Consider the following 12,912-nt stretch of genomic DNA (forward strand, 5'->3'; position numbering starts at 1 on the left):
TGCTTCTGAAGAGAAGAAATCTAAGAAGAGAAAACTTTATGAAGAACCCTCAAGCCTTCACAATAACAAGAAAACAGCTGGGGAAATGCCTCAGTTGGTGAAAGGAGAGAGTGCTAGGGAGAACAGCAGCCAACGCAGCCGGCTGGGTTCTGAGCAGAAATCCAGGAGCCGCCGTGGGAGCTCAGAGAGGGGAGGAGGCGCAAGAAAGGAGGGGAGCAGTGGAAGCCGGAGCAGGGAAAGGAGAAGCAGCCGGGACCAGAGCCCCACTAGCTCCCAGCACAGGGAGATAAGGAAGCGGCCCCAGCGGAGTCCCAGCGAAGAGCGGGACAGAAGACAGGACACCGGGAGCCGTGGCGCAGACAGATCCAGAGGTGCTGATGAGCACCGAAGAGACTAAAGAATGAGGCCCGAGTGAGGAGAGAATAAAGAGCCTGCGTGTGAGGTTACCTGTGGATAAAAGTCTCTCTGTTTCCTTATTGAATACCTGTAGTGAGGGCGGAAGTATGTGCTGCTGTCCTTATAATAAAAAGCACTATTTTAATGTCCCATCTCTGTAAAATATTATTTCAGGCAACTGTTTCTTGTGCCCTGTGCCAGATTTTTAAAAATCCCATATAGCGCTGACTTTTTTTTGTTCTAAGAATGACAGTACGTTGAATGGTTATAATGTAATTTTTTTCCTTTTGTCAGTTCAGATTTGTTATTACTGTTAAGATTTGTGTTTCCTTGAATCAGCAAAGTGTAATGGTTGAAATTCATTAGTGTGAATTAAATGGGACTTTTATCAATTTTCCTCTGAGACTTTTAAACTCCTTGGGTGTGGTGTTCTGCAGAGTTAGCTATTTACATTTGGATGTCCAGTCACTTTTCTGTGCTGCCATACAAATACCTCAAATGACATAAATGTATATATTGTCATAACAGTTCTGGAGATCAGAATTCTCTTGTAGGTCTCACTAGGCTCAAATTGTGGAGTCAGCAGCCTTGTGTTCCTCCTAGATGCTGGAAGGGAAAATCTGCTTGGTTGCCTATTTCAGCTTCCGGCATTTCTGGGCTCCTCTGCCTCTGTTTTCAAAGATAATAAAGTGCAGTCAAGTCCTCACGTGTAATCAGACACTTTGATATTCTGCCTCCTTCTTTTTAAGAATCCAGAATAATCTCCCTATGTTAAGACCAGCTGATTAACAACCTTCATTCTTCCTGCAACCTTAATTCTCCTTTTCCTTGTAAATGGAATTTACCTCCCGATTACATCCATGTTCATACGCTCTAGGGTCAGGACATGTACATCAGAGGGGGACCATTCTGCCTTAAAGTAAAAGCTCACAATAGTTGTGTGCCCCTACTAGGCTACTTTAAGGTTGAACATTTGTATAATTCACAAATGAGACAATATGAACTCTTTTGATGTATTTTATGAGTATATATGACAAATATTTTTCCATGAGTTTAAACAGAGGTGATAAAGGAAAAATTAATACAGACTATAATGTGCAGTAATTCCAAAATACATTTCACCACACAAACACTTGTTATTAGGGTTCTGATTTTTTAAAACATCTATTAAATATAAAACAATTAGATGGTTATGATAGTCAACAGTCACAGTTTTTAAGTTATTTAAAAAAGTTGCAGTAAGAGTTGAAATTGTTCCATGTAGTCTAAAATGTCTTGCCCTACTTAAGTATGAACATGAAACAAAACCCGCCTAATTTTTAAGATGATGTGAAATTAAAGGCATAAACGCTTTTACCTGGGATGTGGAGAAGTTCTTTACATTCTTCCTCCATATCCTTTAATAATTTACAGTGCACCTCAAAGGTCCCATTGCTTCTGCACTTAAAAGAGCATTCATTTGAAATTGATAAAGACTACTAATTTACACCTTGAGTTCATCAGCGTTGCAGTAATTATTTTCTACCTTATGCCTTTTTAGACTTTATAATTTTTATAAACGTTAAAACCTATGCAGTACTCACTTCCTTAAAAAGGATTTCTGAGCCAATACAGCATTCATGAAGAGATGTTGAGATGCATCCTATGATTAAGAATGAATTAAAGCCGTACCACTTTACACTTTCTTGACTTTCAGAAAAGTGTCCAATTCTTAGCTTTGTAAGTAACCACTAGCATTTTTTAAAATCCCTGATTTAATCCCTCATTGTTACGATGGCAAAGCCATGAAATACTGTAGCCCCAATATTCTTACCATTCCAATTCTGATTTAAAAAATCTCAGTGTTACCCAAAATGCTGGTTTGTAGTTTGGTGTCCAGCTTTGGTTGTGCCACGATGCTAGCCAGCCATCATGGGCAGCGTTCTAATTTCATAAACTTGGAAGTAGAAGGGAGGTATTTTTACAGTTAAACAGCTCTAAGGGTTCTCATATATCTTACACTAGAGATAGAAAAAATGTTTTTGTATTAGGGATCGAACTCAGGACCTTGTGCCTGTCAAGCAAGCACTGTGCTCCTGAGCTGTATCCTTGACCCCAAAAACTGATTTCTTAAAAATAAACATTAGGCATCAAATTCTACTCAAGGCTTATGAAATGTGGAATCTCTTAATAAGGTGATTTGCAATAAGAAAGACTATCCAGTATCTGTCGGAATTCTAAGTATAGAAAGCCAAAGAATTCCTGTCTGATGGATGACTTAGGCACCCAACAAAAGTTCCCAACAGATTCTTTTTTTTTTTAAGAAAACTAATCTGGCAAAATTTGTCGTTCTTATCCTTAATAAGGAGGTTCTGTTAAAGTTATACATAGACATTTCTTATTTGTGAGCCTGGAATTACCAGGGTACGTTTTGGGGGCCCCGCCCCCACTGGCCTCTCTTTTCTTCTAGCCTAATATTTAACGCAACACTAGCGAATTAATTCCTGTAGGAGGTGCTGTCGATTTACAAATGACCAGGAAAGACAAGGTTGCTAGGTTAGGACTTGTTTATCTAATTTTCTGCTTTCTTTGTCATAATTTCTTTTAATAAATACCAAAATAGACAGAGGTTGCTGCAGCACAGCAGGTCTGCTTACCTTGTAGTGCAGCATGGGTCTTGCTGTGAATCGTACGGCTAGTCTGAAGCAAGCTTTATGTCTGAAAGGCTGGGGGAGACCTTTCCTGCTGTTCTTCCGTGTACACCGCTGGCTCGTGGTGAATCAGATGTTTCCGCTGCTGAGGGCAAGCATTTCTCGGTTTTAACCACAGAACATCTAGTATGCTTTAGCCTTGCAAGTCAAGAATTTAAAATCCACCGGGGCCATTTCACTCTTACCTAATGAGCTAGGGTAAGGCCACAATGCCGGTGGAGCCTTAGCGAAGCCCATTTTCGCATCCTGTGCCGAAGGCCAGGAAGAAAGCTGCATTTTTAGCTTCGGTAGCTGAGGCATATTTTTAAAAATACTATTTAGGTTTTTCAGAAAAAGAATCTTTGCTGTGGTTACCACTTCTTGCAAAAAGATAAAGACATGCAATAACTGCAGGCCTCGCAGGCATTTTCAGATCAAAAGGGAGAAATGCTTTTACAAGTTGTGAAGAACGAGTAAGACTGGGGGATCTCAGGGTTGGGAACCGCGACGGCCGAGCTCTGCGACTGGAGGCTCCTAAAATCAGTATCCGCGGAAGGAAAAGGAAACAGGCGACTCCAACCACTTTCCCGTCCCTTTCCCTCAGGTCACAGCTAAAAGCACCCACGGTCCCCAGAAGCTAACAGTGAACACGGAGTGGGGTGGCGAGTAGAAATCTAAAGAGCTAAGATGCAGAAAAATGCGCCCTCCAACCGAACTGCGTCTCTCCCACTTGGAGACACAGAAACCTCAGTCTCTTCAGCGCCAAGGGTCCCCAGGGCATGGGCGGATGGGGCCGGGGACTCGGGGGGCCTCAAGAGTTGGGCTTCCCAGGACCTCGCCCGCAACTCAAAGTTAGGAGTAAGCGGACTGGGGAACAAGATAGCCCAACACCACCCTTGCGTTCGCTAGTGTTGGCCTTTGGGACGCGCATCTGGCCACCTCTGGAGCCCACCCCACACTCGGGAGAAGAGACAGAAATGCGGGACGCACACCTTTCCCAGGAGGAACTGCTTCCCTCCCTCCCCACAGGTGTGACAGGAAACAAGGTTAGCGCGCCCCATCCGTCCTGTTCTCTCGGTCCCGCGGTGCCCAAACCAAGCCAGAAGAAAGTTCCAGGCCGTAGCGCGAGGCCGCGGGGCGCAGGACTGCGCCGGGGCGCGTTGCGGGCCTCGTCTCCAGTCCCGCCGACCTGGCCCGGCCGCGGTGCGCTTCCCCTGCGAAGGTCGGAGAGCTGCCTAGCCCGGAGCAACGAGGCAGGAGAGCAAATTGTTCTGCTCGCTTGGGTTCCACAGGTGAAAACAGTGTTTTATGAAGCCACTGTGAATCTCTCGCTCCTGAAGCAAAAATAAAGATGTCAGCTCTCATCAGCAATCAGCACGCGGAAAAGAGATCGGGGAAGTCACACCCTATCACTTTGCGGTTCTTTTATAATTGAATCACCCCGAAATGGAAAGGTGCCTGCAAAACACTGCAAAACCCCAGTGTGAATCCCCAAAGGGAAGAGTGCGAGGATCTTCGGGAAATCATGAAAACTCTTAAGTGCTAAGCTTCCCTGGTCCCCAAGAACCTACCCCGGAGAGATGCGTCCCCACGGACATTGTAAAACCTTCCCCTCAACTGGTGGGGTAAACACACCGTATATATTTATATCAATAATATATGGGGGAGGCATGTCTGTATTTACCTCATACATATTTCTATAAACTCCTGCGTCTGCAAAGGGTTGGGGGTAAATAACACTGAACGGTTAAAATTATGGAGAAGGGATAATAACTGATTACTAATTTGAAAGTAAATAAACAGGTGACTTTTTCAGATCAAATTCCTCCTTGGATCGTTACAATAAATATCTCTGAAGGAAGCTCTCTATTTATGTTGTCATTGATTAATTCTTCACTACCTCATTTGATTTCGATTTAGAACGATTTGATTCTAATTTAATTAGCATGTAATTTGGATGTACATAATTACTGTAATTATGACATTCAGGTAAGGCAGCTTTAGGCTGAAAGGCAATTTCAAATTTTCTAGCAACCTACTTTGTACTGGGAAATGGACAAGGACTTTGCGCCCTGCTATCCAAGTAGTAATTAGCACATCTTTGAAATAGGCAGTGCAGCGGCGGGGTTTGTATTAAAACAGCAAATGCGAATCCAGCCGAGTACCCGCTGCAAGTTCCCGGAGAGGCGCTGCGTTTCCGCATCCTGAATTGGGGGAGCCCCGCGCCGGGCGCCTGGGCCCGGCTCCGGCTGCTGCGGGCGAAGGCGCCTCTGCCGCCTCGGGCGCGCGCGGGTTGGAAAGGTGCTGCTGTCCAAATTAAACCCGAGCGCGCTCGGGGTCTCGAGAGGAAGTCCCCGCACCGGGGCTGAGCCCGCGGGTGGGGGTGGGGTGGCTGGGAAGAGCAGGGACAGAGGCGACAGCGGGGAGGGAGAGCCTCCGGGGAGAGAACGTTGACCAATGCGTCCAACTGTTCTCTGATTTGAGATTTGGGTTTCAAAGGGGAAAGGCGAGCACCAAAGCGCTCGGGCCGAGATGGCCGAACCCGGGCGGCAGAGGGTGACTCCAGCCTCCCAGAGACCCGGCCGCCGACGCCGCGCGCGACCCAGCGTCTCTTCGCGTGCTGGGAGCCGGGGGCGCGCGGGGGCAGCCTCGGCGCCTCGGGGGCATCGGCCTGGTCCGGGCGCCCCGAGAACCCACGCCGCCCTCGATCCGGGGTCGTGGGGCGAAGCGCACCGGGGACTGTGCCCGCAGCTGGGCCCCATGCCTGGTCCACGCTGCCGGCAGCGCTCCGCGTTTTCCTCCCAGAATTGGGAGACCCTGGAGTAGCCTTGAAAAGAACGTTAAACGCGACAGCGCCAAAACCAAGGCCAAGCGGGGCGTTATTTTGTTTGTTTTGCTTGGCTCTTGCAGTTAGCGCGTTTCTGAAGCGACCTCCTTCCCCGGGAGACACAGTTAAGCGTACCCCCTCGGTAGTAGGGCTCGCTCCCAGCCGCACACTAAACCCCGCTTTTCTTTGCTGGATCTGCTGCTCTGCAGCTTACAGCCCACACTGGTCTCAGCGCGCCGACAGCTGAGCGCAGAGCGCACAGAGCGGCCCTCCAGTCTCCGAGCTCTAGATGGCGCCAGCGAGCCGCACTCGCCGCGCTCCTCTTATGGGAATCAAGAGCTACTGTCAAACATAAAAGCAAATCAGAGTTTTCAGTTTTTTTAATGTGTTAAGAATGTTATTCCTTAAGAAAATTTGTAGCTAAATTATTCTCACTTAAAATAAACACTTAGTATACCAATTACACAAATGGGCGGGATTTATGTGAGATTTACTTCATCTGCATTTTTGTAGGGGAAGAGAGCCTTGGTGAATACAGATAATAGATGCAAATAGGATTAGAGTTAAAATAAATAAAGTTTCCATCTGAATAAAAAGAAATTCAATTTTACACGACTTGTAACGATTTGACGGAATGTCCAGACACGCTGCTCAGGTGCACAATCTAATCGTGTCAAAATGATGTTTCCCTTTCTTGAAGAGAGAAACATCTTTTCTTTTCCCCTTTCCTTGGATGCCATTCATGGGGGGTTGGGGAGGAAGTGTCAGAAAAAGAAAGCACCACGGGAGGGTGCAGGCTGGGGCTGCCAGAGCGCAGGCCGAGGGGATCTTGGTCTCGGCTCCTCTATTGCTAGGAAGCTGCGGATCTGGAAACCTGGAGAAACCGGCTAAAACGAAGTCGCACCCACCCCGGCTGGGGCGAGCGCGGGGCACCGGGGTGCAGACGTGGCCGCTTGCCGACCTTCAGCCGCTGCCCTCTCTGCTCCGGGGACCCTGGCGTGGCCTTGCCTCCCCAGGGCCCGGAGCCACACAGGCCCAGGCCACGCGGCCCGGTGGTGACCCTAGGCAGGCGCGTCCCCACCTCTGCAGGGGGCCCAACGGGTGTCCTCTCCTCCTAGACCCGGCTGCCCTCTCTGGTCAAGGCCCCAGGACGCCAAGCGCTGGACTAGGGCCAGCGAGGCCGAGCTGTCTGCCCCACGTCCGCGCCCCCAGCCGCAGGCTCCCCGCTCGTTCGCTGATCTCTCCGCGGGACGCTCAGGCCCGCCGCCGTGCACTGTCCCGGGAGCCGCGGTGATGGACGTGGGCTGACCCGCGGGGCAGAGGCAGCGCGCACCGGCCTTGATCACTGGCCTGCGGAGGGAGCCGCGCGGCCAGCGGGACCTGCACCGCCAGGCCCTTTGATCTGCCTTTCTTATCACCGAGAAACAAAGCGGACGGACTGGGCCCGACGCCCCGGCGCCCTCGGTCCTCCGGAGCCCTAGCCACTTCTCACCTCCGCGCCGCCAGGCTGCAGAGCCGGGACGCGTTCGGCGCCCACTGGGCCCGCAGCGCCTAGACCGCAGAGCAGACGGCCCCCGCAGGCTTCTCCCCTAGACCACACCGCAGCCCGAGGCACGAGGGAGGCCAGTATATGGACGCTCGGAGCCAGGAGAGCAAAACGACCAAAGGGAGAATAACTCGGGAAAGGAGCCGGGCAGCGGGCGCTGCCGGGAGTGCGAGAAGCAGAGGGAAGCCGCCACTGAACACTGGTCGCCAAGAGCCCCGCTAGGGACCTTTCTTCTGTTTCATACTTTGCCACTTGGCTTTGCAAAACAGTTTGCTGACTGTTAGTAAGAATAATTTATTTTTTCTTTCTTTCCTAAGAATCAAAATCTTCACTCCAGTTTCCAAGGATAGTAATCAGGGGAAAAAATGTCTGTTGGTCCTGACTTCGTTTGTATTCCCTATTGTAGGAGGCCTTTCAGAAATATTTTAATTCTGTAAATATGTACTTTATTTTCCAAATTAACATTTTTTGCGAATTGTGAAATTGTCTCATTTACCAATTTTCTTTTTCGTCTCTCCTCTCTCTTTTAAAACGAGGCTGTTAAGTTGGTGGTCAGAAGACAAAGAGAGTGAAAATAATTTTCATTTCAATAATTGCCTTCTGGTCAATTTAACTGTGCCTTATTTTGAAAGAGACTGTCTAAATGAGATTCCTGTCCCAAATGTGTTCCCAGGCCTGGTCCCAGCCTTTAATTATTCCTGAGTTTTTTTCTTCAGAATAAGACGCCGCGCTGAGTAATCACAAAGAAGTCAGAGAGCATCCTTGAACCTTTTCAGAAGCAGCGCCACTGATATTCAAATAACCTGCGAGGGCCATTTGCCGGCGCGGGGACCTAGGCATTTCCAATTCACTATTTGCATAGATCAGCCGTCTTTGAAAAGGAAAGGAGCAGTTGTCTTCCATAACATTAAAAAGCCTAGTTATCAAATCAAGTGCTTAGTTTGGGGGCTTTTAAAACGCTTACATTTTATCTCAGGTTGCCCTTTACCGTTTGACATGCAAATTTGGTGCAGTTAATTTAGACAATTAAAAAGATCTTCAAGGGAGCTTTGTCACAGAGAATATTTGGAGTTTTCCCCGCGGACCAGCTGAGATAAAGTTGGCCAGAACAAATGATGTCTAGGAGATTAATTAGATATTTGATAAGACATGAATCCCTAATAAGGGAATACAAGGCACCGGGGGCTGCTGTGTGCTCTAAGTCAAAATTAATAACATTTAACAAGATTTTCATTTAGGCATGAAATGTCTTTTCCGGGGTATTGACTCTAGCGATTTATTCCCCTGAGATGCCTCCCAACATAGAGGTCTTGGGAGCTAAAAGACTTCTTTGCAAAAAGCTTTTTCTTTTCACAGATTGTTTTCAAATCACTTTTTAAAAACAAACAAACCCACCAGAGTTTTCTGTTTCCTATGAGAGGAGTAAGCTTCTCCCCAGTTAAAGCTATCAAAGACCTATGCTTTTCTTAGGCGATTTCAAACGTCACCTTTGAAGAGCCCTCCCATTAAGTAATACAACTACACATTCTTATAACCCAATTTAATTTACGCTGTTGATACACAAATAAATAATTCTGACTTCTCAAAAATGTATATTATGGCTTTTATAACCCATATAAACTTTACATTACCTACAGCTACCATTAAGGGAATTGTTTCCCAACCAAAAAGAAAAAAAAAAAAAGTCGACTCACGTGAAGATTACTGAGGGAAAAACAGGATTTAAAAAAAGGGGGAGGTGTATTGTTCAGAGTCCTTTAATAATACCAAAATGAAAATATGATGTCAAGATTTTCTTCATACAGATAAACGCATTTAATTTCTTTAGATGACCTTAACTTACGTGTTTGAAGGAAATGATAACTCAACATTTTAAATATCTTTTACATATATACTGACTTTCACAAAGTGCATCAGAAAATTAAAAAAAAAAAAACTTCCTGAATTTCAGGAATTCACCAAAAAAACCCACCTCTATTCCAATGAACATTTACAAGAAAATAAAAGATAACACAATCTTTTGAACCCTATTTATACAGATGTTATGAAATACAGAGAAACTGTCGCTAGACTTCCAGTTTAATTTCTCACCTTAAGCCTTTTTTGATGCTTCCTTTTTAGGAAAAAAAGTCTCAATGTAAGTAGATATCAAGCAGGACTTGGAGCATTTTATATATAATATAATCCACACAAAGGGTCTGTTTTTTATAGGTCCTGTGTTTTCAAATGTTCTGACAGTCCTTTGCTGGGTGGTGGCTAGCTTTTTTGAGAAAAAGACAGAGAAGGATACAGGAGAAGGAGGGCCGTGGGGAGGAGGGCGCCTTTCTGTGTATTGCTCTTCGCTCGAGAAGTTTGTGCGACTGGTGCGTGCGCGTGCGGGTGTGCGGTGCGCGTGTATGTGCGTGTGTGTGCGCGCGCGTGTGTTTGCGGGGACAGTTTTCGAAGGTGTTTGTGGCGCGGGGCGGTTAGCTTTTGTTTCTGGACCACGCGGTGGATCCGCCTCCGGGTGCGTGCTGCGGAGGGAGCCCCTGGCGTGGCGGGTGAGCGGCGGCCTCGCGCAGTCCCGGCCTGGGGGCGCCGCCGGCCCCGCCCTCCCGCCGCCCGCCGCCGCCGCCTGCAGCCTCCGTCCGCTCTCCGCGTCCCCGCTCGATCGCGCCTCTCTTCCGCCTTAAGAGTCGTTGGGACCGCTCGAGGTCTCCTTGCCTCCCGCCGAGGCCGCCGCCACAGCCGCTGCAGCCGCAGCCGCAGCAGCCGCTGCCCGGGCGGCGCTGACGCCGGAGTCGTGCAGGATGAGGTCGGGGGACTCGGAGCGGGGCGTCTCCAAGTTGCTGGCGTCCGTGTCACTGTCGCTGCCCTTTTTGCCCCCGCCGCCCCCGTTGTGCGTCTTAATGTGTTTGCTCAGGTGGTCGCTGCGCATGAAGCGCTTGTTGCACACGGGGCAGGCGAAGCGCTTCTCGCCGGTGTGAGTCCGCAGGTGCCGCTGCAGCTCGTCCGAGCGCGTGAAGCGCTTGCCGCAGAAGAGCCAGTTGCACACGAAGGGCCGCTCGCCCGTGTGCCAGCGCAGGTGCGCCTTCAGGTGCGACGTCTTGCCGTACACCTTGCCGCAGCCCGGGATGTGGCAGCTGTGCAGGCCCTTGCGCCGCAGGCTCGCCCCGGCCGGGCCCAGCCGCTCGGCCTCCTGGCAGTTGGGGCAGTCGCAGGTGGCGCGGCCGGAGTAGCGGCGGGCAGAGCGCGCCGAGCTCCCCCCGGCGGCGGCGGCCGCGGCGCCGGAGATCATGGCGCTGGCCGCGGCGGCCGCCACCGCGGCACTGGAGTCCGAGTAGGAGGGCAGCACCGGCTTGAAGCCGTCCTGGGCCAGCAGGTGCTGGCTGGTGGAAAGCAGGTGCGAGGCGGCGGCCGCGGAGGAGCCGAGGCCTGTGGAGCTGAAGGCCGAGTGCGTGAGCGAGCTGAAGTCGGGGTTGTAGGTGCCCAGCTGCGAGTGCAGCGAGGCCTGGGGGGCGCCCGAGTGCAGCGAGCTCTGCAGCCCCCCGGCGGGGTTCTGCACCTCCAGCCAAGAGCCTGGGCTGCTGTGCACGTCCCACCATGAAGACGCCGCGCCGTTGGTCACCTCTCCTGCCGCCAGAGTGGAGTGGAAGCCCGACTTGTACCACGACTCGTATGGGTGCGCCATGCCCACCCGCGGGTACAAGCCGTCGGCCGCTGTCGTGTGCACCTTGGAGATGAAGGCCGACTGGCCGCCCGCCTCCTGTGGGGATACCCCGGCTGCCGCTGCAGCCGCCGCGGCTGAGTTGGAGAAGAGGCCGCCGTAGTCGCTGCTGAAGGCGGACGATGTGGGCGACGTGGATGCCAGGCAGAAGGCGCTGTTGGCTGCGCCCGAGCCCCCTGCCAGGCCGCCTGAGCCGCGGCCGCCCGTGGCCACCGTGAAGCCAGAGAGGCTGGAGCCGAGGTTGCAGCTGGATGAGGAGCGCTTCCAGGGATGGAAGCCACCCTTGGCGAAGGCGCTCGACTCCGGCAGCGTCGTCAGTGGGCTCGTGTTGCCGATCTTGTTGCAGGTAGCCGCCAGCATGGCCAACGGGGTGGTTCCGAAGCGCGGCTCTTCCTAGAGTGGGTGGGGTGAGGGAGGAACGAGGAGGAGGAGGAGGAGGAAGAAGAGGAGGAGGACGAGGAGGAGGAGGAGGACGAGGAGGAGGAGGAGGAGGACGAGGAGGAGGAGGATGGCAGGAAGAAGTGGGGGAAACACAAAGTGCACCAGTGAGCAGCTGTGTCCCCCGCGGCTGGTCCCGGGAGCCGGGGCTCCCAGCTCAGCTCGAACCTCCTCCCCACGCGCGCAAAGGATGCACCGCGGCGCACTGGGCAGGGGCGGCCATGGGGCAAAGGTCCGGGTGTTAGAAAGTTGCTCCCGGGGAAGCTACAAATCGAGGATGCCTCCGTTTCTGCAGCCTCGGTCGCGGCAAACCCTGCCTAGAACCCGACTGCCTTCACTAACATCAGCCCGCTGCTCTCTCCAGGCCCCCAGGTCGCCCCTCCGTACAGCGAGTGGCGGGTGAGGGTGACACAGACAGCGAGCAGCGGGTGAGGGCAGAGGGGGCCAAGCAGCGGCTCAGGGCCAGGAGGAACTTGGAACGCTCCTCCCAAGGCTGGCTATGATTTGACTATTTTTTTTTAATAGAAAACGGTGGTTTTAATATTTAGATACAGGCCGATTACAAAACAATAATCTGAGGACAAGCAGTCCAGCGATAGCTTTCAAAGTCACGGGCGAAGTCGGAGGCTGCGGATATGTAAACGTTTGTTTCCGGGGCTGCACAGACTGCGAAGCGAGGAAGACAGCTTTCTGCAAACACCACTGTCGCCAACGATTTCCAAAGTAGGGGGGATGGGGTATAAATCACGAGGGATGGAAAAACCTCTAGCTTTTCCTTAAAACCAAATAAAAAGGAACTTGTTTAAGAAATCCTTTTCTTACAAAGGCATCTCCTGGGTTTCTATAACTTGGAAAGAATCTGTCCCGGAAATGGGGAAAGCTCTGAAAGAAGCTGAAGCTTCAGTCTAGCAGCAACAGTTTCTTGGGAACCGCTGACCACCAGAAGCCGTAACGAAAGAAATAAGTCCGGTTAAAACTGGCAAATGCGTTGTTGCGCTCTGACTTACCCCGAGTATAGACGTGGCCATAGCAGGTCTCCGGGATGCGCGGCGGGACCGGGAGCGGGGATGAGCCTGGCGGCTGCTCGGAAACACTGCTAGGATCCCGCGCGGCTCCCGCGTCCCCGCGCTCGAGCCGAGCGGACTCCGGGCTCCCGCCGGCTAAACTCAGCCTAAGTGCGAGGAGCACCCGCTTTGAAGTGCCGCTGGCTTCGCCTCTCGCCCAATGAGGGCGCAGGCAGAGCAGACGGGAGCTGCCGCGCAGCCAATCAGACGCGCCGAGGGGCCAGAGCCGGGGCTCCCTGCGTGTGCCACTCAAGTCTCCCGGCAAG

The 12,912-nt window shown here is 51.2% G+C and overlaps 2 protein-coding genes across 2 annotated transcripts in view; one reads left to right on the forward strand and one right to left on the reverse strand.

Annotated features, from left to right (window-relative positions):
* Cir1 (corepressor interacting with RBPJ, 1) overlaps positions 1–1,114 on the forward strand; it is a 42,111-nt gene extending 40,997 nt beyond the window's left edge. Inside the window, 2 exon segments of the mRNA XM_023719135.1 lie at positions 1–2; positions 4–1,114. The exon segment at positions 1–2 is cut by the window's left edge and continues 208 nt beyond it. Of these exon segments, the coding sequence (XP_023574903.1) occupies positions 1–2; positions 4–397 (396 nt within the window). The 3' untranslated portion in view covers positions 398–1,114.
* Positions 1,115–9,823: 8,709 nt separating this feature from the next.
* Positions 9,824–12,670, reverse strand: Sp9 (Sp9 transcription factor). The gene is made up of 2 exons (XM_004634747.3): positions 12,590–12,670; positions 9,824–11,537 (listed from the first exon to the last, which is right to left on the reverse strand). The coding sequence occupies exons 1-2, from the start codon at positions 12,608–12,610 to the stop codon at positions 10,107–10,109; spliced, it is 1,452 nt and encodes a 483-aa protein (XP_004634804.1). The 5' UTR covers positions 12,611–12,670; the 3' UTR covers positions 9,824–10,106.
* Between the last annotated feature and the right edge of the window lie 242 nt (positions 12,671–12,912).

This window comes from Octodon degus, unplaced genomic scaffold (assembly GCF_000260255.1).
Source record: "Octodon degus isolate 3935 unplaced genomic scaffold, OctDeg1.0 scaffold00065, whole genome shotgun sequence".
NCBI lineage: Eukaryota > Metazoa > Chordata > Mammalia > Rodentia > Octodontidae > Octodon > Octodon degus.